The following is a 27195-nucleotide window of genomic DNA, read 5'->3' on the forward strand; positions in this document are numbered from 1 at the left end:
ACTCGCTCCTCCTCCACACCTGCTCGGACCTCTTCCTGGAGTAGCTGGTGTCTCTCCTTTCCCTGTGCCCTGCTGACCTGGGCCTTTGGGATGTACCCCAAGCCTGCTCCCCCTTGATATTGTATGTATCATATGCATGACGGTACTATGTCTGATGATTAATATGTGTATATTTTCTCTCTTGAATTTTGCACCTATTGATGTTTTTAAGTACTTATGTACTGCTGGTTAGCTTGAGCTGTCATACAAACAAGTAACTATTTTAAAATTAATAGTATGGAATACAAAGTGCAATAACTGCATCTTATAACATAGAAAAGAAAACTTTGTACTATGGAGTAAAAGCAAAAAGCCGCATAACATGAACATATTAAACATATTAAGATAAAATTGTGTAAAGAAAAAGATGTTTTACTGTTACTGCAGCAATTCGTGGCAAATAATTGTATCTTCGTATATTTAAGTCAAATTTTAGGCGAAAATCCCGTTAAAAAGTGACATTCTAACAGTCCTTCCTTCAAACTATTTGTTTATTTTTGCATCTACAGAAAATATGACACGCCAAATCTACGCGCGTAATAAATAATTCATATGAGCAAAAGGGGGGCGTGTGCACCTTGTGCCATTTGATGACGGCTGAGCCGTTTCCCATTATTCAGAAACACATGCCGGAGTTTATCTGCGCCCTTTGCCTCCACATCCACGCTGATTGGGAGCAAAGGGCGATCAGTGCAAAACTCGACGGTGAATAACTGAAGCGTGACGACTTGTGTTTGTGCTCAAGTTTGCTCAAGGTGAGCCGAACGAGGCATCGACAAAACATGTAGGAAACGAGGTGAAGCTTGGGTTCATTTTTTCTGTGAACAGGTTTTTGTTCAGTCATTCATCAACTTGCTTTTCTCGGTGCCCCACAGATCGCTCTCTGCCTGATGGCTGTTCCGTTCGCGTGTTGTTCAAACTGTCGTGGCTGCTGAAAGACGTGACCCCCGCGCATCGCAGAGCGCCACACGCGCACCTGTCGGATGTAAGTGGGAAGCGGTCGGTGAGCTTATAGAGCGAGAGGGGGAGAGAGAGATGGTGACTGCTGGGTTCAGCACGCTGGATAGCGCTCGAGGAATTTGGAAAGTACGGCGGCGGCGGCGCGCGGACGCACGAGGATCTAAGTGAAACGAATGCGTGGAGCCGCCGGAGAGATGAGCGACCATGGTGGATTTGAAGTTCTCGTTTGCAACAACAGGCGCAGGTAACGTGCGAGTGGACTTTCTGGAGTGAGACATGGACTTTGCTGAAATCATTTTCGCTTTGTTCATCGTCGTGGTCGCGATCGTCTCGCTGTTGTCCAACTTGTTGGTGCTGCTATGTTTCGTCCACAGCACCGAGATACGCCGACAGGTGCCCGGTGTTTTCACCATGAACTTGTCTTTCTGCAACATACTCATCACTGTTTTGAACATGCCGGCCACTCTGGTGGGGATTATCAGAAAGCAGCAGCCCTTTGGAGATTGCGTTTGCCACACGGTGAGCTTTCTGGAGACTTTTCTCACCGCAAACACCATGCTGAGCATGGCGGCTCTCAGCATAGATCGGTGGATAGCGGTCGTCTTCCCGCTCAGTTACTCCACCAAAATGCGCTACAAGGACGCACTGATCATGGTGTGCTACTCCTGGCTGCACTCCTTTACCTTCTCCCTGACGGCGCTGCTCTTCTCCTGGGTCGACTACAGCGACGTTTACGCGTCCTGCACCTTGCAGCCGAGCGAGGAAGGCAGCGACAGGATTAAGTTTACAATCTTCACTATCGTTTTCCACGCCACCAGTTTCATTCTGTCCCTGCTCATCTTGTGTTTCACCTATTTGAAGGTGTTGAAGGTCGCTAGGTTTCACTGCAAGAGGATTGACATTATCACCATGCAGACTCTGTTCCTGCTAGTCGATATTCACCCAAGGTAGTTCACCTCGTGTATTGTGAGCATGATTTCTCCCGGTCTGTTTTGACAGTGGCCTTGTGGCAAAAAAGTCTAAATGTTCTTTGCTGTTTTCAGCGTGAAACAAAGATGCTTAGCAGAGCAAAAGAGGAGAAAGCAGAGAGCCACGAAGAAGATCAGCATCTTCATCGGCTCATTTATCATCTGCTTTGCTCCTTATGTAATCACAAGGTGAGTCAACTCATACATAATTCAACTTACTGCAAAACAACTGCTTAAGAAATAACTGACCCCACACATTTGTAAAATAATACATCTTCGACGGCATTTGACTAAGTAAAGAATACATTTAGCCAGCATGTTGAGATCTGCATCCACGCTGATCAGCTTTGCAGACCTGTTTTCTTCACATGCTAATGCAGTACAAACTCACAATGTCCGATCAGATACAAGCAAACAGTTTATTCCAAGCTGACAGCACACCGCTCATAATTTCAATGATCATTTCCTTAAACTGTGATATGGCTCATTAGCCACCTGTGCTGCGCTGTACATAAACATGGCAGGCTACTTCCAGTGAAAGACACGCATTAGAGTCTAGGACAATAGATACAGTTCAAACAACCAAAGAGGCTCCCAGAGAAGCGTGGAAATGCTTTAGTGGGCCACAAATCGCCCAGATGCGGTGCTGATGATCCATCAATTTGACATTTGTGGTGTGCTCATATATGGAAGGGAAGAAGGAGGACAAATTAGCAAAGAGCAGCGTTTGAGGTGGAGTAACCCCCCACTGACCGTGCCTGCCCACAGGAAGTGTCTAGTGTGGCAGTTGGCACCTAAGCATCCAATTATGATAATTCATACGCATATTTTATCTTTTGTACTTGTAAAGTAGTCTTTGCCTCTGTGGTATTTTGATGGTCGTGTTTGATTTCACTGTTCCACATCCCCCCTGACCAGAAGAATACAGGAGACTGTGTTAGAAATGTGGAGAGGCGCTCAGCTGTGTGGTTTAAGTTGAAAAAGGCAAAACCCTACGCTGTGTTTCAAATACTTTAACTGATAGTATAGTAAGTAAGTAAATAAATAAATAAGAAAATGTAATCTCCACTGGACAGAAAAAACTTCTTTATTGGATAATTTGAAGCGCCTTAATAAAATCTACACAATATCTATGGTCATATGTAATGCCTTTAAAAATGATAATTTCTCCACCTTTTTTAATGTTTTGATTTGATGTTAACGTGGCACTGAAAATGCTTTAGCATTTAATTCAGTAACCAACATAAAGATGTGGAAACTATCTAAATATCTGTGCAGGTTCTCAGCAATCCGGGTCATAGTAGTCTAAGGAGCTTGAAAAGAAGGTGATGGGACTTGTTTAATTGAAGAAGATTCTTAGATGAGACCAGGCATCTTCTTTTTTAAGCTCCTTAGACAACTATATAACCCCTTTTTTTTAAAAAAAAAAAACATGTGTCAAATGAGACCATGTTTTGAAATCTATCTGTTCATTTTTAATTTGATGGGATCAATATGTTTAAAAAAAACATTAACTGGTGAGACAGGGACACGTCTGTCCCTGTGCTGCTTCAGAGTTTCTTCTACAAGCTGAAGTTTTCAAATGTATTTTTTCACCTGCTCAGCAGAGTATCCTTGATCAAGTCTCTCCTGTGAGAGTTAAACCTCACAATTCCTTAAACACGATGAGAGTCTTCATGGCCTTTTTTGGGTATCTATCTATATTTTGCTTTTGTTTACTGGCCTCTTCAGCCAAAAAAGCTGAATTTTAGGTTATTAGAAAGTAAAATATAAAAATGCATTCAGTAGGAGGACAGCTTAACAACTGGAGCAATTGGAAGGTTATTCTTGGTATAATATGACAAATACGCCACAGTAAATAAGCCTACTGACGTTTTCTTTCTTTACTTAGGAAACTTAGTTCTATCAAAATTTATAGTAACATTAACATTTTGGCTTTTTTAAAAAAAACTTTAATCATAAAAATAAAGGGTGGTTGGTCTGCAGGGTAGCCAATCTATCATCAGGACCCCTTTACTGCAGAGTCATACTGTTAGATTACACACACAACACAATTTTGGTGTTGTCTTGGTGTTATAATAGGTTGCACTTTCCCTGAAAAGGACATTGTCTGTGTGGCAGCATACGTCACTTTGAAACTTGCATGCATTATTCAGCATTAGTGGGTCATCATAAATGTGCATAGTACTCATGTAGTGTGCACTAATGCACCTTCACACTGTCAGAGACGACAGCTTTTGAAGTGCGCTCTGATAACAGAAAGCAATGATCCTGTCATAGTTCTGAGACTTAAAGACACAAATATACATAAACTGAGGCTCAGTGGAAGGAGAGGGCTATTTATACACATGGGGTAAACAGGGATGTGGAAACAGCTGGATGAAATGAAACAGGTGAAAACAATCAAGACAACCAGAGGGAGGGAGTAAAGTTCAGATACAGGAGACATGTTTCAAAGAAAAAAGAAAGAAATAGCAAAAGCTCCAACCAAAAACAGGAACAAAAAATACAATAACAAAAAATCTGAATCGGACTTTACAGGGAAAATTCAAATCTAGATACTTTTACTAAGCAAACTGAAAACAGGGCCAAGGTCAGGGACCACAGCAGGTCTTCTTTAATCCAGAGGACACAGCATCTGTGATTTAAAAAAAAGTCAGATTTAATTGAAAGAAAACAAGAAAAATGATCAGTTTCATCAGCTAATATTTAGTCTGTGTGCTGTTCTTTAGTTAAAAATAGCTTTTGATTATTAGTTTTTGTTAACGTTTCACACAGCCTCCCAACTTTGGTCAAAATGGAGTTCTTTGTTTGGTTTGTTTTTCATTTAGGCATTTAAAAATCTGCCACACAGTTCCTTTTGATCATTAATAACACGAGTGGTCTGAACATAAAAATCCGAGGTGAAAAAATGATAAAAGATCTCCTTCTTTTGAAAGGGCAGAGTTATAAAAACAATTTCACCACGTTACACCTACCATTGCAAAAGAAAAAGAAAAAGAGCACACAATTGCATTTCCAAGCCTCTTTTATGATCATTATAGAGTACCTAACGTGTTAAAGGTTTTATGGTCAGTCTTACCTAATCATCTGACATGACATCAGGACAAATCTCTGAGCGGCACCTTCACTAAAATGCACTCTGTTTAGTCATGTTTCTCCTGACGCCCCTTCAGGTTGGCTGAGCTTCTCCCGTTCGTGGACGTCAACCGCCACTGGGGAATCATCAGTAAGTGCCTGACATATAGCAAGGCTGCGTCTGACCCCTTTGCCTACTCTCTCCTACGTCAGCAGTACAAGAAAGTCCTGGTCACCGTCGTCAACAGGCTACTCCGACGTGACCTGTACCCTTCGTCTGGCCATAACAGCTCTTTAGACACAGAGAACGACTACTGTCTCCAGAGGATCAGTTAATGGCAAATGCAGGACGTGACATATGCACACGCTACAGTGCAGGCCAAAAATAAAGGTTGCCTCTTGCAGAAAAAAAAGGTGGGTGGAGAGAAAAAAAGAACAGGAGAGAGAAAGAGAGGACAGGTTATTGTTAGAAAGAGAAAAGAGAGTCGAAAGATGGGACAAGGAAGTGGGTGGAAGGTGAAGAAGAGAGCAAAAAAAAAAAAAACCATAAGGAAGACGGTGGGCGGACAGGAATGAAAAGGTGGCGATGTGGGGGAGGATGAATGGGCAAAAAGATAAAGAAGAGATGGGTAAGACGACAGATAGGGTGGAGACGTTGGGGAGTGATGGCAAACAAGGGATCTGTGATTCATCAGGAACAGCATTCCCCAGAAACCACACAGCCAGTCTATTTCACTGAATAAGTCATTGGCTCATCTAAAGCTGAGGGGACGCACAGCTGGAGATGAGGTCCCTTCTTCACTCTGAGCGACATGTAAAAGGTGGCCTTCCTCTACTCCAACAACTTTAGAATCATTTCAAACCTGTTCTTGCCCCACTTAACATCGCACACACGGAGGCTGGTGGTCGATAAGCAGCCGAGCGACGACGGGCAAAGAGGGAAAGACTTTTGTTGCTCCTGCTTCTGTATAATGTCCTGTCAGTGAATGGATGCAGACCTAAATGTGGAGGCTCAGCTGCTGCACATTATTGCCATGTTCTGTATTGACTGTGTTAGACTACTTTGCAGTGTCATGTCAGTCACTTAATATTGATGCACTTTGTCTAATTCTCTCAGAGATGCTATACCTAAAGGAGCCAAAGGCATTTGACATTTACACCCTAATCTTAAAGGATGAGTCTGGTGAGAGGCTTTATTCTTTGTTACTGTCACCAAAATCAATTAGTTGGTCGGTTTCTCAGTATTTTCCAACTTCCCAAGCATCCCTGTTCTTTGAATTTCTCAAGTATAGACAACAATTAATGTGCATGTTTAGACTATTTCCATTAATACACAGGTCAGTCTTTAAAAGCTTTATTTATTTATCTTTTAAAAATTGAAAGTTATATTTTGTATACATCACACGTACAATGAAATATGCCAAGGCTTTGTTTGTTTTAGTTTTTCTAATTACCGGTATGTTTTATAGCTCATGAAAATCACACATCCAGTACAACATTCACTAACGTCAATCATAGAATTATTTATGAAGGAGAGATGCCCGACTTTTTAAAAGTATGCAGAGGTGATCTGTGGCTCTGCTGAGGTTGTTATTGAAGCGGGGCAGGTGCAGGAAAAAGAAATCAGGATCTCCGTAAGGCTCGCCAGCAGATGAAAGCTTGATGTGCTCTGAAACCTCCTGGTAGATGCTCCTTTTACTTTGGACTTCATAAAACACAGTGGACCAACCGTTAATAACAGCAACCCAGTTCATCAAGGACTGCAGAAGCTTCACACTGGACTTTAAACACTCCGCTCCACTCTCCTCCAGGCACCAGGACTGAGACTTTCAAATAACATATAAAATTTTGGGACATTTCTTTCCCAGGTAAGATACTTCTGACATCTCTGGTTCAGAAGTGGCTTGATATTAGGAATCAAAGTGGTAAATGCTAATGGACTGGTTCTTGTACAGCACTATTCTACTCGACTTGAACACTCAAAGCTCTCTGATCTAACATGCCTAATTCAACCATTCACACCCATTCATACAAGCGCTTTTTTTCTACACCTAAGTGCTTTCTGTGTAACATTCACATACATTCACACTCTGATGGATACATTGGAGAGCAACTTGGGGTTCAGTATTTTGCCCAAGGATACTTGCACACTTGCACACAGACCAGAGCAGCCAAGGATCAAATCACTAACCTTCTGGCCACGACCAGCTGACATTTGCACGCGGTGGCCCTTGATGCTAAGTCACCAGCCTCAGTCCACTTCTTGTGAAGCTCTTGAATTCTTGAATCGACTTTTTGGCAGTCCTCTAAAGGCTACAATTATTCCTGTTGCTCATGCACTTATCCTACCACACGTTTCCCTTCAAGTCAACTGTCCATTAATATGCTTCAATTCAGCTCTCAGTGAAAACAGCCAGTCTTTTCAGTTGAGACTGTCGGTGGTTCACTCTGTTTGTGGAGGGTGTTGGTGACATCTGGACAGTCGTCAAGTCAGCAGTCTTCCTGTTGATCGTGGTTACGAGGCCTTAAATAGACTCAGAGAAATACAGTATTTATGACGTGTGAATAGTAATTTACTCAAACTGAGAATGAAATCATAAGATAACGAGATACCGGATTTCTGATTTTCATGACCTATCATCAAAGTTACAGAAAAAAACTTGTCAGACATATTTCACATTGCATGCAATGAATACAATGAATGCAATGAATATTTCAAATAAATTGAAAATAAATGAACCTTTTCACAATATTGCAGCTGTCAGGACACACTTGTAGACGGCAGAAAGAAGATAAAAAACTACTTGACCACAAAACATCCATCACTGAATACTTGGCTTTCTTGGTTTTCCCAAATATTACGTTAGTGTGCATTTGAGTCATTATCTAATTAAATAAGCACCAGTCTGCAGGTTGAATAAAGCTAGGTTGTGTGGGCATATCACCAGTCCATAATTTTGGAATGCCATTTTAGCTTGGAGAGTTAATAAGAGGAGGGAGAACACTTTTTATTTTTTTTTTCATTTTGTATATTTGTTGACAGTAAGAAAAAATATGGCAAATTACCAGATTTATACTTTTAAGTTAGAGTTTTTAACTGAATGTACCTGATCACCCACTTTTAACTGAAACGCGTTTGTATAATTGTGTTCTGTTTTGCCAGCTGACTGGAGAAGTCGTTTCTATGGATATTTACATAATGATATTACATATTTTGCACTGTACAGGAACAACTTTTTGTCTAGATAAATGGGGAGCAACGTGATGTAGCATAGGAGTGTTTTCAAAGTGCTTTAAAACACACTGCTCTGTGTTTGTGCAAGATTTAAATATGTGATTTTTTTTCCCAGCTGTTCCACACAAGAACCAGAATAGCTGCTTCATTATAATAACAGTTATTATTATTACTAAAATAAAAATCTGGTTATTTGGATGTATTTTACTCACATGTATTTTTTCCTCCTGTGAGCCACTTGCTGTTCTTTGGCAGTGTGATTAGCTATTAGTGGAATATGTGCAATAATAAAAAGCTGTCAATTATAAAATACGAATATGAATGTTTTCACTGCAACGTTGCTGAACGTACACAAATGTCCTTTAATTACATCATATTTCATCTCCAGATTTGATTTGCCAGTTTTTATATTGAATTCAGCCCATGGACACGACAGGCCGGCACACTGAAAGACAAATAGCATGTCTTTTATTAAAATTTGGACTCATTAATTTCAGATTTTACAGTCTTAAATAAATAAAGAATAAACAGATGCATTTGAAAAGGCTTACACGGGGAAGTTATTCTCTGAATAATAAAAAGCTTTCCGGGTCGCACCTGTTTCTGCCTCACAGCCCTGATTGTGGCGCAGATAGCATGCAACATAAAAAATGACTCTGGTGTCACATGGAGAACTTCTCTTGCAATATCGGCAAGTATAATTAAAGAGAGGAGTTCATCTTTGTCAATTAATATATTCAAACTCAGTAATGAATCTCTTTTAATCTGATGCGTGGAAACAGACCAGCAGTAATTACTGGCAACATTAAAATTAGAAATCCCCATTTTTGGTGGCTCGCTCAACCACCGGCACCTCTGAATTCACAGGCAGTTAACGCTTAAAGCAGCTCAGGCTTGTGCAGAAGCCAGTGCTCGGCTATTTTTGCACCTCTTAATTAACCCCAATCACCAGAACCTGATAAAAGAGAAACTGGTAATTAAAACTGCTCAAATGGAAAATGTATGCATGGCACAATATGTGTCACAGCTGCTCGAGTTTAAAAGTACGGAATCGACTGAGCGGGTTTGCAGACTGTCAGGCCTCTCTTGAAAATATGCTTTCTACATGGCTATTAATACATGACTCCTCTCACACTCTAGAGCAGCCTGAGGAGGATTTAAAGACAGCAGCATTGTCTGCATCAGTGGTAAATATCTTAACCTCCTTCCACACTTCAGTCCACCTACATATGGTGATAAAGTAGACGAAATGATAAGCTTGTAATTAAAATAAGGAAGAAAAAAATCCAAGATAAACTGAATTAGAAGAGTCTGATTTCCATATAAGCAGCTTGTTTTCTGTTATTATTATAGAGTGTTGATGGAGAAGGAAGGAGAAGGTCAGGAGGTCATAGGAGAGGGCGCCACTGTGGTGCTGCATGAGGAAGTCAGGAGCAGCAGAGACATGTATGAGGACAGTGAGGCAGGGTTGAGGCGTGCAGCAGGCATGATAGATGGGTTCAATGTGGGAGTGGGACTACATCGGCTGTGAACATCTTCTTGTTCGCAAAGGTCAGGCAGGAGTCTTTGTGGGCTATGACGTTTGCAGAAGACTTTGTGGTGTGTAGGGAGAGCGGGGAACAGGTGGAGGAGAGCCTGGAGAGGTGGAGGTATGCTCTGAAGAGAAGAGGAACGAAAGATAGAATATATGTGTGGGAATAAGAGGGACAGTGAAGCTGCAGGGAGCAGAGGTAGTGAAGGTGGTGAACCATCCACACCGCACAAGAGAGGTGAAGATAAGAGTGCAGGCAGGGTGGAGTGGGTGGGGATGAGTGTCAGGAGTGATTTGTGAGAGAAGGATAACAGCAAGAGTGAAAGGGAAGGTTTACAAGATGGTAGTGAGACCTGCTGTGATGTATGGTTTGGAGGCGGTGGCACTGACAGAAGGAGGCCGAGCTGAAGATGCTCAGATTTTCATTGGGAGTGAGCACGCACATATATTTGTATGTATATATGTATATATATATATAAAAAAAAAAACACCCAGCACGCCCCTGCGGGCGGTTTATCCTTCAAGCTCGGGTCCTCTACCAGAGGCCTGGGAGCTTGAGGGTCCTGCGCAGTATCTTAGCTGTTCCCAGGACTGCGCTCTTCTGGACAGAGATCTCTGATGTTGTTCCCGGGATCTGCTGGAGCCACTCGCCTATCTTGGGAGTCACCGCACCTAGTGCTCCGATTACCACGGGGACCACCGTTACCTTCACCCTCCACATCCTCTCGAGCTCTTCTCTGAGCCCTTGGTATTTCTCCAGCTTCTCGTGTTCCTTCTTCCTGATATTGCTGTCATTCGGAACCGCTACATCGATCACTACGGCCGTCTTCTTCTGTTTGTCTACCACCACTATGTCCGGTTGGTTAGCCACCACCATTTTGTCCGTCTGTATCTGGAAGTCCCACAGGATCTTAGCTCGGTCATTCTCCACCACCCTTGGGGGCATCTCCCATTTTGACCTCGGGACTTCCAGGTTATACTCCGCACAGATGTTCCTGTACACTATGCCGGCCACTTGGTTATGGCGTTCCATGTATGCCTTGCCTGCTAGCATCTTGCACCCTGCTGTTATGTGCTGGATTGTCTCTGGGGCATCTTTACACAGCCTGCACCTGGGGTCTTGCCTGGTGTGATAGACCCCAGCCTCTATGGATCTTGTACTCAGAGCTTGTTCTTGTGCTGCCATGATTAGTGCCTCTGTGCTGTCTTTCAGTCCAGCTTTGTCCAGCCACTGGTAGGATTTCTGGATATCAGCCACCTCCTCTATCTGCCGGTGGTACATACCGTGCAGGGGCCTGTCCTTCCATGATGGTTCCTCGTCTCCCTCCTCTTTCTTGGGTTTCTGCTGCCTGAGGTATTCACTGAGCACTCGGTCAGTTGGGGCCATCTTCCCAATGTATTCTTGGATGTTCCTTGTCTCATCCTGGACTGTGGTGCTGACACTCACCAGTCCCCGGCCCCCTTCCTTCCGCTTAGCGTACAGCCTCAGGGTGCTGGACTTGGGGTGAAACCCTCCATGCATGGTCAGGAGCTTTCTTGTCTTTATGTCAGTGGCTTCTATCTCCTCCTTTGGCCAGCCTATTACCCCAGCAGGGTACCTGATCACGGGCAGGGCGTATGTGTTGATGGCCCGGATCTTGTTCTTACCATTCAGCTGACTCCTCAGGACTTGCCTGACCCTCTGCAGGTACTTGGTGGTTGCAGCCTTTCTAGCGGCCTCTTCATGGTTCCCATTTGCCTGCGGGATCCCCAGGTACTTGTAACTGTCCTCTATGTCTGCAATGTTGCCTTCTGGTAGTTCAATCCCCTCAGTTCTGACTACCTTCCCTCTCTTTGTTACCATCCGACTACACTTCTCCAGTCCGAACGACATTCCAATGTCATTGCTGTATAGCCTGGTAGTGTGGATCAGTGAATCGATGTCTCGTTCACTCTTGGCATACAGCTTGATGTCATCCATGTACAGGAGGTGGCTGACAACTGCTCCGTTCCGTAGTCGGTATCCGTAGCCAGTCTTGTTAATGATCTCACTGAGGGGGTTCAGGCCTATGCAGAACAGCAGTGGGGACAGAGCATCTCCTTGGTAGATCCCGCACTTGATGGTAACTTGTGCTATGGGCTTGGAGTTGGCCTCTAGTGTTGTACGCCACATCCCCATTGAGTTCCTGATGAAGGCTCTTAGGGTCCCATTGATCTTGTACAATTCTAGGCATTCCAGTATCCAGCTGTGGGGCATTGAGTCATAGGCCTTCTTGTAATCAATCCAGGCAGTGCACAGGTTGGTCAGTCTGGTCTTGCAGTCTCGGCTGATTGTTCTGTCTACCAGTAGCTGGTGTTTTGCACCTCTGGTATTCTTGCCAATTCCTTTCTGTGTCCCGCTCATGTATTGACCCATGTGCCTGTTCATCTTAGCCGATATGATGCCTGACAGGAGCTTCCATGTAGTACTGAGGCAGGTTATTGGTCGGTAGTTGGAGGGGACCGGTCCCTTCTTGGGGTCCTTGGGGATCAGGACCATCCGGCCTTCAGTTAGCCATTCCGGGTGTCTCTCGTTAACTAGCAGCTGGTTCATTTGTGCTGCCAGACGCTCGTGGAGTGCAGTCAGCTTCTTCAGCCAGTAGGCGTGAACCATGTCGGGCCCTGGTGCTGTCCAACTCTTCATACTGGAGACCCTTTCTTGGATATCTGCCACTGTGATGGTTACTGGACCCTGTTCAGGGAGGTCGCTGTGGTCTGCCCTCAGATCCTCTAGCCACTGAGCATTGCCGTTATGGGTTGCATCCTTCTCCCATATGCTCTTCCAGTATTGCTCCGTCTCCAGCCTTGGTGGTGCTGTTCTCTTATTGTTCCCTTGCCACTGAGAGTACACCTTTGCTGGTTCTGTGGAGAACAGCTGGTTTATTCTCCTGCCTTCTATCTCTCTGGTGTACCTCCTCAAGCGGCTGGCCAAGGCTGTGAGTCTTTGCTTGGCAGTTTCCAAGGCCTCAGGTATGGACAGCTTGCTGTATTTCTTAGGCACCTTATTTGTCGCACCTTTCTGCAACTCCGTTAGTTGGCTAACCTCCCTCCGTGCTACTTTGATCTTGCCCTCTAGCCTCCTTCTCCATGGAGGGTACTGCCCCTTGTGGCTGTTCAACTTGTAGCCAAGCATCTCACTGATCACTGCTGCCGAATTGTAGATCAGCTTGTTAGTGTCGGTAATCGTGGTTGTAGGTATTGCCCGTAGTGCTGCATTAACATCATCTAGCAGACCTTCTGAGGGTACTTCACGTAATCTTGGTAACCGGCTACGGGGGATCCAGGTTTCAAGCTTGGCCATGATCCTATTTTTCAGGTCAGTTCCTCTCGCACTCAACGATCCTTCTCCTATCGCACTTGGGGCTATGTACCCAATCTCGGGTGGGGGTGATGATATCGCCCCCCTGACCTGGCGTCCTGACTCCTCCTTGCCGTAGCATTTGTGTTGTACCTCGTCAATCTCTAGCTGTGAGAGCAGTCCCTTCTTTCGAATGTTGGAACACTGAGCTACTAGTTGTTTCGCCGTCATTGTGGATGTTGGGTATCGAAGAATCCATAGGTCCCTCATCCTATTCATGTAGCCCCTTCCGCCGGGGTTACTTGCGTAGTAGCATTCCAACAACGCCCTGTTTTCGTCCCTTGCCCACCGATGCCTTCTTGTTCCAGTAGCCCACTTTTCGTCAGGGTGCCCTGGTTCCTCAACACCTGACGCGGACCTTGTTGATCCGGGCGACGTCCGAGCCGGCATGCCTTCATATTTATCTGTCTCGCTCATGTCTGCGGTAGGCTTGCTTAGCATAGGGGGTCTAGCCTTAGGACCCTTACTGGATACAGACGCCCCAGGCAGGAATCGAACTTGCGATCCTCTGTTCCAAAGGCGTGTAGTTTAACCACTACGCTATCCAGCTGCTATATATATATATATATATATACATATATATACATATATATAGTTTGTTCATTAAAAGCTGTTCGAAACACTTTAAAACACTTGTCCGTTGCTACAGATCCACCCCTTTTTTTCTCCAGCAGTTTCCCACAGAGACACTTGATCAAAATCACAATTTACAAGTTTGTGCGTGTTTTCCATAGAGGGTCACGTCTCCCACGAGGCTCCTTTTCCATTCAGTTTCTGGGGCATGTAGTAATTTCCATAATACATGAACGTGTTAAGGATCTAATCAATATTCCTGGCTTAGCTGAAGGATATAGTAGTATTTTTACTTTACCTCCACACCATCCTCCACCTGCCTGCATGATGAATACCCAGGCTTCCGGTTATGCAAATTCAACTCTGCCAAGCTTGAAGAAGAAAGGACTCTAATACTGGCTCAATAAGAAAAACAGATCACCTTCAAAATGGTATTTACTACTAATAATATTTTTTTGTCTAATAATGATTAAGATTTCTGCAGTATTTTATGTGATTTAGCCTTCTGAACATCACCGTAAAAGCTGCTACGCATCCACTTTGATTGGCAGCAAGTTTGAGGATTATAAATTGTAAATGTTTCTTGGTTGCTAGGTTTATTTAATCACAGCCAACTGGTTGTTGCTCCAACCTTGTGAGTTGGACTCAGGCTTACAAATATTCTTAAAAAGTCTTAAAAAGCTTAATTTAAAATGACATGTTGTCCAAAGCAAAACTGACACCAAAGAGAGAAGGCAAGAATAGATCAAAAGATATTAAGTACTCTAAGTATTTGCCAGATGTACAGCTACATCAGGTGTGTTATCAGGTGTGCTGGCCACTTTGTTAGGTACAACACGTCACCTGCCCATTAATGCAAGTGTCCAATCAGCCAGTCACATGGCAGCAATTTGATGCATTTAGGTATGTAGACACCGTCTACAGTCTGAAGTTCAAACTGAGTATCAGAATAAAAAGGAAAGGTGACTTTGAATGCAGCATGGCTGTTGGTGTTACATTGTCTGTGTATTTCAGAACCTGCTGATCTGCTGGATTTTCACACACATCCATCTCTGGGGTTTACAGAGACTGTTCTGAAAAAGAGAAAATATCCAATAAGCAGCAGTTCTCTGGATTAAAATGCCTTGTTGATGTCAGAGGTCAGAGGAGAATAGCCAGACTGCATTGAGCTCACAGGAATGCAACAATAACTCTGGTAACCAGGAGAAGAGCATCTCTGAATGCACATGTTGAACCTTGAAGCAGATGGGCTAATGATGGGCAGATGGGCAGTAGCAGCAAGAGAGAGGCAAAAAACAAAGGCTGAGAAACCTTTATAACCTTTCAATACACAAATTGACCAATACAGGAAAAATAAAAACACAAGTCACGTAAAGACTTCACTAAAACTAGCAACTCTGGTACTAAGTACTTGCAACATACGTTATTATTATTATTATTATTATTGTTATTATTATTATTATTATTATTATTATATGTAAGTTCTGACTGTGACTTACTCACACACTGAAAGCAGCATTAGGTGCTTGTACTCTCTTTCTCTGCGGGCACGTGACTGGTTTGGGGGGATTTTTGTGGATTAGACCGCTTTAAGTGTATAGAACAGACAAATAAAACTAGAATATTGTGTTTAAACGTAGCACAAAGCTTCCCACAGGAAGGGGGATACAGAATGAAATGATAATCTGTGGCTTATATATGTATTTTTTTCTGCTTATTCTGTTGGTTTTTGTTTTTTGCCCTTTATCCCCGTCCCTCTTCTTTCTCCCCTTTCTTTTCCCCAGTCTGTCCCGTATTTAACAAGTAAAAATAAAATAAAATAAACAATAAAAGGTGAATCAAATAGACCATTACGGAGAGGCTGGGATGGTCTATTTGGTAAAGTAAATCCGTTGGGCATCTTTCTTCGCCTTTGGACAGTAATTCTGACGGCAAAAGAGCCAAACGGGACAGGCAAAACAAACAAACAAACAAAAAGATAATCTGTGGCTTCATGACTAAAAGCAAGCTCACACTGACATTTAATATGATGTTATAATTTTACAGTCAGTTTAAAGCAAGAAGAAGCACCGACACAAACTATAAATTATTATTCTTCAGAATGAGGATTCATGTGAAGTGAAAATGTGAGGTTACTAGTCTAAATACGCAGAGCCAGTTTTGAGTTTCGAGTTAAACCCAGCAGCAGGCCCGTGAAACAGCCACCAGCCGTACTGAAAAACGAAGACGCAGCAAAATGTGAGCGAAAATTTGCCCATCCTTTCATGCACTTATCCCCGTTTTACCTCAGAGCCATTTCCTCTGTAACTCGATAGGAAACCGTAATGCTTGTAATAAAGTGGCTCACAGAGTTGCTCGGAGGAAAGTTTTGCAGACTTGGGACACTCCAACGCGCACACTCACGCCCTCTGGCTCAGTGTGTGAGGTGCCACATCGAAACGGAACATAAGTGTCGGAAAGTGCGCATCATGCTGCTGATCCTGCTGCAGTTGTTGGTTTTTGCGTCTTGTGCTCCTCCGCGATGCGACCCGAAGTTTCGAGGTAAACTTTCTGCACTTTTTGCGATAACAAACTTTATGCTGATGTGCGCATCTGGACCGGCCGCGCAAAAACTGGACAGGACGTCACGTGCAGGCTGTGGACTATTCTTGATTCAGAAGCTCATTTTTGTTCAATTAGACTTGTGAAAAATTCTTGTATATAACTCTAAAAAAACCTAAAGCTACAGGATGAGTGAGCTGAATTAGATGGTGACAGATCTAAAGTCTGACAGATGGCGTTAATGTTTTAGATGGAAGCAAGTTTAATGAATACGATTTATAGTCGTGGAAAATGTGATCCTCGAGGGACTTAATGATTCTTTGTACACTGACTGGCTTTATAGAGAGTTGTTGAAGCGAGCAGTGTTCTGTAGGCCCCACTGTAGCATTTACAAAAACCACCCTGCCATCTAGTGTCTACTCAGTGTCAGCTAATGGCATGCTGGTATGTCTTGCAGGACAGTGCAAGCCAATAATAGAAGAAAAACGTAAGTACCCATGGGCTTAAAGCAAGAAAAGTGTCATGCATGTGCTGTTTGCTATCTTGCTTTTCTGTACACTTTCTAATTTCTAACCAATCAGTTTTTTGTGCCTCTAACACTGGAAAAAACCAAGCCTCAAAGTCCCCCTTCTCCCCCCCCCTAATATGCCAAGTGACTGCAACAGGACTGTTTTTCACAACAAACAGGAGGAGATTATAAATGATAGTGGGTGTAGTTTTAGTGGAATCTGTCCCCAAAGCCATAAAATCATTGAGTATTTTTAGATGATCGATGGCAGCATGAAATATTCAAATTCTAATTTCCAGAGATAATAGAAATATTTAGGACTAGATGATTGAGGACGGCACAGTGAAGCTCATGATTAAGCGCTGCAACAGATGGAGATACACGTCTTGATCTGTTACTTTCTAAGCTGATCCCTGATCTGTCTTCATTGTGGAATTTTTCTACTCAGCCAAATGCACAGATCTAATGCTGTACTACTGCGATGACATGCCCTACGCTCAAACCATGTTCCCAAACATCCTCGGTCACAAGACTCGTGAGGATGCTGAAGCTGGCGCTGAGTACCTCCTCATCAGCGTGGCTGAATCTCTGCTGGGCGGAGATTGTAACCCAGAGATTCGCATGCTGGGCTGCTCGGTGTTGGCCCCACGTTGTGAGAAGGAGAAGGTGCTGAAGCCGTGCCGCAGCACGTGTGAAGCCGTGCGCAGAAGATGCAGTCGCACGTTTGACAAGATACAGATGGCCTGGCCCTACTTCCTCGACTGCGATCGCTTCTTTGTCAGCGACCAAGAGGGATGTTATGACCCCCTGGAGGGCCTCAGAGGTGAGATATAATCACAGCATACTGTCATTATGTTGACCTTTGTTGACCTGAATTGGCCTTAGTCTTGGCTGTGGCTGATGACATCCGTGTAAATGTTTTAAATACTGACATTAGCTTCTTTTTTCCACCTGAAAAAAAGAGCAACTCAAATAAAAAGCAGGCATGAAAATTTCAGCAGTGCACTCCTTCTCCTAAACACATTCTGAAGGCATCTGGTTTGCAGAGATGCTTATGTGGCTCACTTTAAGATATAGCCTAACTGGAACGCCTTACTTCCCCTATAAACTGTCACTAATCCTTGATCCTGTGGTTATCTTCTGGTGTTTTTATTGGCAGTGGCTTTATAAACAACCCACAATGAACCACAGAAAGGCACACATTGCTAAATCATATCTTGCCCAAATAGCTGAAAAGTCTTTATAGTAAAAAACAAAACACAAAAACAATAACAGACCCAAATATGTATTTTGCTACCACTCGTTGCATCTCCATGTGTGAACCAGATGAGCGCGTGAACAGCAGCAACTTCTGCACAGACACATGGAACCAATTTGAGTAGTTAAGTTGTGTCATTTCAACATTTATAGACAGTATAATGTGTACATTTCATGAAGTGTATGCAGGTAGTGCTTTTTAAATTGTTCCAAAACTTTCATGATGCACAGTCTGGTAGCAGGTTAGCCTGATATCAGTGTAAGAACTCCAGCTGTTCTTCTTTCACTGTGTATCATATTAGGACAGTAACACTCACGAGGGCGATTAAAGGCCTGCGTTAACAGTGTTCTCCTGAATGCACCCTTATAAACATAACTATATCATCTTAAATAATAAAACAACAAGCTGTAGCAGATACTACAATGCATTCTTAAGTTTGGACTCCCCTCACGGGCCTCTCAGTTCTTTGGTCCGCTGCCTGACATCGTCTTACTCCTTTATTTTGCAGCAGTGAAGCTAACTTTACTTCTATCACTCAGCACAATAAAACTTAATGTTTGTAGGCAGACTGGGTCAGTGTTTGTGGCGCAATGTGATGGGTTGATTTCCTCATGTGGCATTTAAAAAATCCTGATAATATTAAATCTTCACATTACATAAATGTAAAAACATAATTCGGGTGCGGTATACTAGGGACCGATATTGGCTCATATCAGTATTTATAAAGGCCGATAAATAAAAATTTTGAAAAAGTGGAAACGAGAGAAACAATCAACCACAACATGATGTTACATAATTTATCCACCAGAGGGCACTCAAATGCAACGACAAGCTGATCCAAGCAGAAGCATTAGGTAGTGCTAGCACGAAACTTAAGCGAAATAATTCGCAAACCTCAACTCTACTAATTTATTTCGCCGACCTTCATCAGAGGCTCAAACACAATGGAGGTCATACTATTTATACACAGAGGTGCATCTTCTTCAGATTGAATGAAAGAATGAAAGAAGACTGCATTGTCAACAAGGATTCTTAAATAACTACAGATAACAAACATGATGGGAATCTGTTTGGGTTTTTGAAATCACTAAATATCTGCATCAGTCTTAAAATTTAAAATTTCCATATTGGCCAAGCATACACTATGTAATCTTCCACTTTCTATTGAGATAAATTATCAATACAGTAGTGTCAATTATCAATATATTTATAAAACATGCAGTTGGTCTTGGGTTGTTTTTCTTTGTACTATGATTTTTTGTTATATGATTGTCTTGTGCTACTCTGTGTTTTCCACCCTTTAAATTGTATCTATGCAAAGACATATTAGGGAAAAAGAAAGGGCCTCAGAGGTGTGAGTGCACGTACCATTTGGGATGATTTCTCCACAATATGACGCGCAGGAAGTGTTTACATAAACCATCTGTAGCTTATAATGTAGCCAGCAGCTCTGTGTTGCAGTCATAGATGTTAAAGTTTTTGTATAATACAGTTTTACACTGCATAAATCATGTTTTTTAAACCAGCAGCGAAAGGTTTTACAGCCTTTCTAGGTCTGGTCTCAGCTGGTGTCAGAAATAAGTGTGAATCCTAAAATCAGGGCAGACTTGTACAGACTTTGGGGGAGGGGCGGGGTGGCAGTTGAAATAAACACTTCTAACTAATTATAGATTTGAAGTGCTTCAACTTTTTCTCCTTTAGATTTCTGTTGTAAACTGCAATATTTATACCCTGGAAAACCTTACACAAATAAGGATAGTACTTCCATTTGAGGTAGGTGAGATAGAACAAGTCATTGTTAAGCCAGCTTCACCTAACAGCCCCTAAAAAGAGGGTGTTAAAACCCACTGTGATAATATAATAATAATGGATTGGATTTATATAGCGCTTTTTCTAGGCACCCAAAGCACTTTACAATACCACTATTCATTCACACGCTGGTGGAGGCAGCTACAGTTGTAGCCACAGCTGCCCTGGGGCAGGCTGACAGAAGCGAGGCTGCCATATCACGCCATCGGCCCCTCTGGCCAACACCAGTAGGCAAGTAGGGTAAAGTGTCTTGCCCAAGGACAGGGATCGAACCGGCGACCTTCCGGTTACAGATGCGATTCCCAACCCCCTGAGCCACGGTAGTGTGTCTGTTTTGGGACCTTACTCTGTGTGCATACATAAAAAGCTGGTTGTGGGATGAGCAACAGAACTGGCACTGATTAAAAAGATGAGCTGGAGTGGTGAAGGGTTGCAAAGCAGCTTGCAGAGCAGCTTGCAGATTTCCAGTAACTATGCTTGTCTCTACAGGGCAGGAGGAAGAAGAAGCTGCTGATGGCCTGGATATTCTACTCACTGCGGACTCTCCTGACACTTTGCAGTTCACCTATCATTCCAACACTGACCTGATCAGTGTCTTAAAGAAGACTGAGGAGCAGTGCTCCGGCATAGCCCGGACCTACAGCATAGGCCGCAGTATGGAGGGCAGAGAGCTGCTTGTGATCGAGTTCTCTAACAATCCCGGAGAGCATGAACTACGTAAGTCAGGCTCCTCAGTCTTCATAAGGTCTGCTTTCTTTTCTCTTACAAATGTAGGTAAAACTTAAACGTGGCTCTCTACATACAGTTGAGCCGGAGGTAAAGTATATTGGGAACATGCATGGAAATGAAGTCCTTGGCCGCCAACTACTCATCTACTTGGCTCAGCACTTGTGCTCAGAGTATTTGCTTGGCAACGAGCGGATTCAGACTCTAATCAACACCACCCGCATCCACATTCTGCCCTCCATGAACCCCGATGGGTATGAGTTGGCTGTTTCCGGAGTCAGTGACAATAACTACGATTTTGAGCAGGTGAGCTATTTACAGTTACAAGCAGTAAATATATTGATGTGCAGTTTGAGTCAATAGTTAAGTAATTAGTAATGCATGATTCCCTGCACAGTGCAGCAGAACATCAGCTCTTTAAATTGATGCCCATGAGCACGAAGCCAAACGCTCACCTTACAGAATATATTGTAGTCTGTTATAGTTGAATGGCAATTTCTGGATGACTCATACTGCTACTATCTAAAACACATATTATTAATAAGGCAATAATACTTATTCCTCAGGAGGATCAAAGATATGATTCTTGGAACATCGGCCGAAATAACGCCCAAAACATCGACCTGAACAGAAACTTCCCCGACCTGACGTCCATCGTTTACAGAAGACGCAGACAAAAGGGCTACCGCACCGACCACATCCTAATCCCAGACTATTACTGGTTTGGTAAGGTACAGTATAAATCCTTATCCATATATAGTGAATGACACTGCACATACTTTATGAAATAACGAGCTGTGCTGTTGCAAAGTTTGCCTCTTTACAATAAACTGACTTAATCAGTTAGACCAATAAGAAGTGTTAATGCTGAAATCCAGGTTGCACCAGAGACCTACGCTGTCATGAAGTGGGTCCGCTCCATCCCGTTTGTGCTCTCCGCTAACTTCCATGGTGGAGACTTGGTGGTGTCTTACCCTTATGATCTGTCCAAACACCCATTGGGACATGAAATGTTCTGCCCAACCCCAGATGATAAGGTAAAAAGGGTTCTTTGGGAAACTTATAGAGTTAAAGGATAGTTTGTAATAATCAAAAACAAAGTGAAACCTAAACAAACCCTAAAAACCAGAAAATATAAAGGACCTCAATTATTACTGTCATCAGTACAGGTATGAACATGTAGTATATGTTTAGAGGAAGCTGGAAAAAGAATAGACTGTTGACTGTAACCACAGACGTTCTGGTTATTTGATTTGCCTTTTTAATCTTTTAACATCTACCAGGTAAATGGTGGGTCAACCAATGCTAAACAAGCATAAACTACAAGATGAAGAGCGCGTCTCTTAAACGTATTAGTTTCACATAAATGGTTGGACGTGTTAGATGTGAACCTAACCTTAATTTAATTGCATGTTTAATCCAGTTCTCAGTGTATATATTCCCCTCTTTCTCATGCAAAATTGGGCATCCTTGACTCTAGGGCTGCCACAAACGATTTTGATAGTCGACTAGTCACCGATTATTTTTTGGATTAGTCGACTAATCAGATCATGCATCCATTGGACGTAAAACGTACAGCTTATTGCACCAGCACGTATTTGCTCTTATATAACTATCATTAGCTTACAGCTTGAAGTGTTTAAGGTATATTTTAACTAAAAATAAAGACAAGATGATAGTTTATTAAAGTTTAATGAAATCTGCAGATTGTTTCGTTGGAGTTTAATAAACTCAGTCTCGTCTGCTCCTTGCTATCTAAAATATAACAGGACACCGGAGTATATTCTCGAGCATCTCACATTTCTGATAATCAGTTGTCGTTTATTCAGCTGTGTAAAAACTATAACTTTATTTCTCAGCCAAACCGATTTACTCAGGAACAAATAAAATACTAAAAAAGCCAAACAATAACATTTGTAAGTTATCTAAGTGACTTATATATGTTTAACCTGAGTAGCGAAAGACTGCGGTGGGTTTGAAAATGATTTGCCGGGAGTCCGGTGTTCTCACGGACTCTAGTGAGCTTTGCCCCCGGCTAGCTATCGAGCTAGTGGGTAACAGACGTCTCCGAAAACGTTGGAGCACTTTTGAAAATATGCGGTGTCTTGATAAACTGAGCAGATATTTGAAGTTTCCACAGCTACATTCTTGCCTGAAAATATGTTAAACTTTATTTTGTGACCCAGAAAGTATAATAAGTGTAATATTAAAACTAACTAGCTGCCGCCATTGTTGGCAACTGTGCTGGTCCGCGCTATGAATTCTGGGACACAGCTTCTTCTTCTTCGGGGTTTAACGGCAGCTGGCATCCTTGTACATGCAGTGCTGCCATCTTCTGTTTCAGTCCGTTATTACACTCTTAAATCCTACTACTTATTCCTGCGTCTTTTGGGATCTTACAAAGCTTCAAACAATGCGTCGACTATTAAATTAGTCGTCGATGATTTTGATAGTCGACGTAATCGTGACTAGTCGACTAATCGTGGCAGCCCTACTTGACTCCTCCCATTGCATCCTAGGCCTCCCAACTCACAAGCAAATAAAAGAGGTGAGGATTCCCTTGGAGCGAGGAGCCGGGGCAATGGGGATTTTTAAAAAAAAGGAGAAAGCCTTTTTAAAGCAGTGTTAATTAAATGATACCTGACATGACTGTATGATAAATATAAACACAAAAGATACACCAGTGCATCCTTTGTGACCGAGTGTGCATCCTCCAGGAGTGCACACTGCTCTATGCTTTTTCCTACAGTCACTGGTCAGTTCTGAAAACCTTCTACACCCTTATATTCTTACTTTATGCAATATATCAGTCATGTTTTAATGAGTTAAAGGCTATAAAGTGAAGGACCCATGATGGTTTAGACTACAGCTACTACAACTGTAACGGGACTGGTAAGTAAGGTGTAATATTGAATATTATTTGCAGTGTGCTCCCATAAAACACTTAATGCAGTGACATGCCTGTTTACTGCTCTTTGAGGGAAGGTAGGAAGCAATGAGTCATTGCTAACAACAGAAAACAGATGGCAAAAAAATACGACAAAACATTATTAAGATCAGCAGACTCTGATTTTTTATTTATGCTTGTTGCCCCGGTAAAACCCTGTGAACATGTGGTTTAAATCAGTGGTTATTTTTTCATCTGAACAAAGGGAGAAACAGTTAACCAGTTTTACATTTTGCAGGTTTTCAAATTTATCGCAGCAACTTATGCAAATGCCCACGAAACCATGTCCAATGAAAACGCACGCTGTGGATCGTCTCGTACTCAGAGCCAGAAAGGGATCGTTAATGCAGCTCAGTGGTCCAGCTTGGCAGGCGGTGAGTTTGGGGGGGGGGGGGGGGCACAAATCCAGAGAAGTAAAATAGATTTCTGAGTCAGGAAGGAAAGTGCTGTTGTCTGCTGAGTCTGCTAGAGGGTGCTGTAAGACCAGTTATGAACCTGTGAGTGTGTTTTTTGGATTTTTGTTTTTTTGTGGTCAGGAATGCAAGACTTCAACTATCTCCACACCAACTGCTTTGAGGTGACTGTGAATGTGGGATGTGATAGATTTCCCCCTGAAGAGGAACTGGCCTTTGCCTGGCATGAAAACCAAGAATCTTTGCTCTCATTTATGGAGACAGTAAGACTCTTTTAGCAGATATCCTGATTTTTGTTGGCATGGCAGTTCAGCACATGTTAGCAATAGCATACTGAATCTCAAGTGCGATGAATGAAATGATCTATTTGTAAACAACTTTCTTGGGTGTTGGTCCTCAGGCCCATCGTGGCATCAAAGGGATTGTAAAAGATGAAAAGGGAAATGCTATAAAAGGTGCCAGGATATCTGTCAGAGGGATACAGCACGACATTACAACAGGTAATAACTATCACCTGCTAACAAAACATACGCCTTTACAAAATTTCATTTAGTTATGACATTAGTTTTGTCTCTTAGTCAATTCTTAAGCTCTTTATGGCCAACATGATTTTTATTCAGTAATTCAGATATGTAGCATCTTAAATATTAAAAAGATATGAGCTATAAAGGCAAAAAAGGCATTTTGAGGTAGTTGTCCAGTATAAGTACAACTTCCTGTGTCAGGTTCTTCATAAAACCTATATTAAGCTCATAACAAAGCTCAATAACATCATTGTTTATTCTGATCACAACCTTCCAACCACCCTTCAACCATGTTATGAGTGTTACTGTTGCACAGTAAGGCACTCTACAACTTTCCTTAAGGTGAGATGCGTTTGGCCACAAATTCAATAACCAAGTGAGAATCTGAGAAGCATCGTATGTAAACACCTTGTTGTGACAGTAAAACAAGATTCAGCATCAAGTAGTCACTAACAGCAGCACAAAACGTATAATAATTGACAAATCTCAACTTTTTTGTCATATTGTCTGAGTAATCTGTTTATTTTAGTTTATTTCTTGTGTTGAGAAAGGTAAACAATTTCTGATATATATGGGTTTTTTTTCATATTGCCAAATATCGGCACTGGTGTCTGTATTAAAAATCCTATCTAGGTTCTCGAGGTGGAAGTACCTGGAAACCAAATCAATATCTTACTTCAACTAAAGTTATTAAGGTCATTGCAGTTCTACCAAACACCTACTCCCACAGTTTGTATTACAGGGTTTCTGCAAGTTGTGTAAACCCATCTTGATGTGTAAAATGAACATTTCTCTACAAATATATTCGTACTCATGTACTGTGTATTCATGTTGATTATAAGCCCAATTAAAAGCCCAAATACTCAGCCTTTCTCTCCCTGCCCTAGCTGAAAATGGAGACTACTGGCGCCTCCTCACTCCTGGCATCCACATAGTCTCCGCCTCTGCGCAAGGCTACACCAGAGCCACCAAGAGAATCCAGGTGCCCTCTCGCATGAAGACTGCAGGCCGGGTGGACTTTGTGTTGCCGAAAGCGCCTGTGAACTTTGACCCGGAGGAAGAGGACTTCTCATCCTACGACAAGTTTGACCCTTACAACCAGTACCAGCACTACACCCAGATGGCTGATTTGAGCCAGAACCAAGAGGAGAGAGCAGAGAAGCCCTGGTGGTGGAATTACTTTGCTTTGCCTGGAGTACCTTCCCCCACCTGGCTGCTGAAGCAATATTAGAGCTTTAACAAGAGAAGCAAGAAATGAGTCTGTCTTTCTACATTATGCAGAAAAACATGGAAGTGTTACTTTTTACTGATGCTACTTCTGCTTCACAATTTTGCCTTTATGTGCTGTGTCTGGTCCGAAGCCCACACCTGAATTATAATGTAAGCGCCTTACAAGCTTTTGCCTGGACAGTAACATAACTTTAGTTAATGGCCACGATTGAATAAAAAACACGTTAAAAGATTTGACCTGCAGTTTTATAGCACTATTTCACCTGAACTGTCGATATTTTTCATGAATTATTGGCGTATTTAGACCTGACCCCTGACTACTTACAATTACCAAACACAAGGTTTCTGATGGCCACTAGGGGGCAAGCTAAACCAACATCTGGCTGAAGTTGCTCCAAACGGTGGTTGCTCCTCAACACAGTGTGCAATTTGTGAAATTGGAGTAAATAGACATGTCATTGAGAATAAATAGTTCTGCATTCATTTCTCTCATTAGTGAGCGTAAGGAAGAATTTGGTTTGTGATATAATCTGTTATTTAAGCGATTATAAAAAGAAGTTAAAGGTTTTACATTGACTATAAAACAACAATTTACTCATTATACACAACTCTCATGTGTCCAGGATTCTGAAAGTGTTCTCATAGGCAGCGCAGAATAGTAGTTTTCAACTTTTATCATTTTTTTATGCTATTTAGATTTCATGAGTCATGATTCAAATTCAAAAAACACTTTATTTATTCCCCAAGAGGCAATTAAAAACACACCAACAGAACATCAAACAAACATAAACATGAAAGCATCAGTATATCACTGAGCAGGTCAATTATAAAATATAATATTTTATAATTATATTATTACTGTATTACTCCTAAAATGCATTCTTAACCTAAAACCCCTCCACGTGTAGACATGCTGTCCTGCAATAATCTGTATGTCGTTCCACCAAAGAGTGACTGGCCTTCATTGCTGAATAATTGTTAGACACTTGATGAAGTTATATTCTCCACTTTTCCCACAGAAAATAAACCAAACTTCTTGGAGGGATCCTGACCTCTTGTATAGTTTATTTACAACCAAGCCCGGGGTAATCAGTTGAAACGTCTGTCAGTGTTTAGGGTGTATTGCATGTCGACCTTCTTTAGAGGACGAGCGTTCGGTCAAATTAGACCTCATTTCTTTTGGAGTCCATAAATAGTGGCAGACAAGTGCATTACGTAGACTTGTCTACAAACAACAATGGAGGAATAAGCAAGAAGTGCTAAGAAGATAAAGCTATGTCTTTATCTTCTTAGAAGGCAAATTTGTTACAGTTAAAGAAAAAACAAAACATCCTCAACAACAGAATTTCACAGAGAAAACCACCAAATGGACACTAGATCCCAATAATGAAAAGCAGCCCAACCAGAGTAAGGCATGCATTCGCATTGGCAGCCCTGGGGTCCAGTGAAGTCCCAAATCCTATAAACAAAACAGCTCTT

General features: G+C 42.2%; 2 protein-coding genes across 3 annotated transcripts; both read left to right on the forward strand.

Moving 5' to 3' along the window:
- The first annotated feature begins 654 nt into the window (after positions 1–654).
- gpr78b (G protein-coupled receptor 78b) lies at positions 655–8758 on the forward strand. Of its 2 annotated transcripts, XM_086282322.1 has the most exons (4): positions 655–794; positions 915–1946; positions 2043–2156; positions 5144–8758. In XM_086282322.1, exons 2-4 carry the CDS (start codon positions 1276–1278, stop codon positions 5379–5381), a joined length of 1023 nt encoding a protein of 340 aa, XP_086138448.1. In that variant the 5' UTR covers positions 655–794; positions 915–1275; the 3' UTR covers positions 5382–8758. The 2 variants fall into 2 exon arrangements, with proteins under 2 accessions (XP_086138448.1, XP_086138439.1); XM_086282313.1 differs by having other exon boundaries at positions 677–1946.
- Positions 8759–16084: 7326 nt separating this feature from the next.
- Positions 16085–26758, forward strand: LOC147335801 (carboxypeptidase Z-like). The gene is made up of 11 exons (XM_086282335.1): positions 16085–16301; positions 16759–16788; positions 17258–17632; positions 20366–20593; positions 20682–20908; positions 21169–21333; positions 21481–21639; positions 23788–23923; positions 24086–24225; positions 24363–24462; positions 25374–26758. Exons 1-11 carry the CDS (start codon positions 16085–16087, stop codon positions 25715–25717), a joined length of 2121 nt encoding a protein of 706 aa, XP_086138461.1. The 3' UTR covers positions 25718–26758.
- The last annotated feature ends 437 nt before the right edge of the window (positions 26759–27195 follow it).

The sequence above is a fragment of the Aulonocara sp. 'chitande type north' Nkhata Bay genome, linkage group LG3 (genome assembly GCF_057382095.1).
Source record: "Aulonocara sp. 'chitande type north' Nkhata Bay isolate Kocher_YH1m ecotype deep benthic linkage group LG3, A_spYH_male_GT1.1, whole genome shotgun sequence".
Taxonomy (NCBI): domain Eukaryota; kingdom Metazoa; phylum Chordata; class Actinopteri; order Cichliformes; family Cichlidae; genus Aulonocara; species Aulonocara sp. 'chitande type north' Nkhata Bay.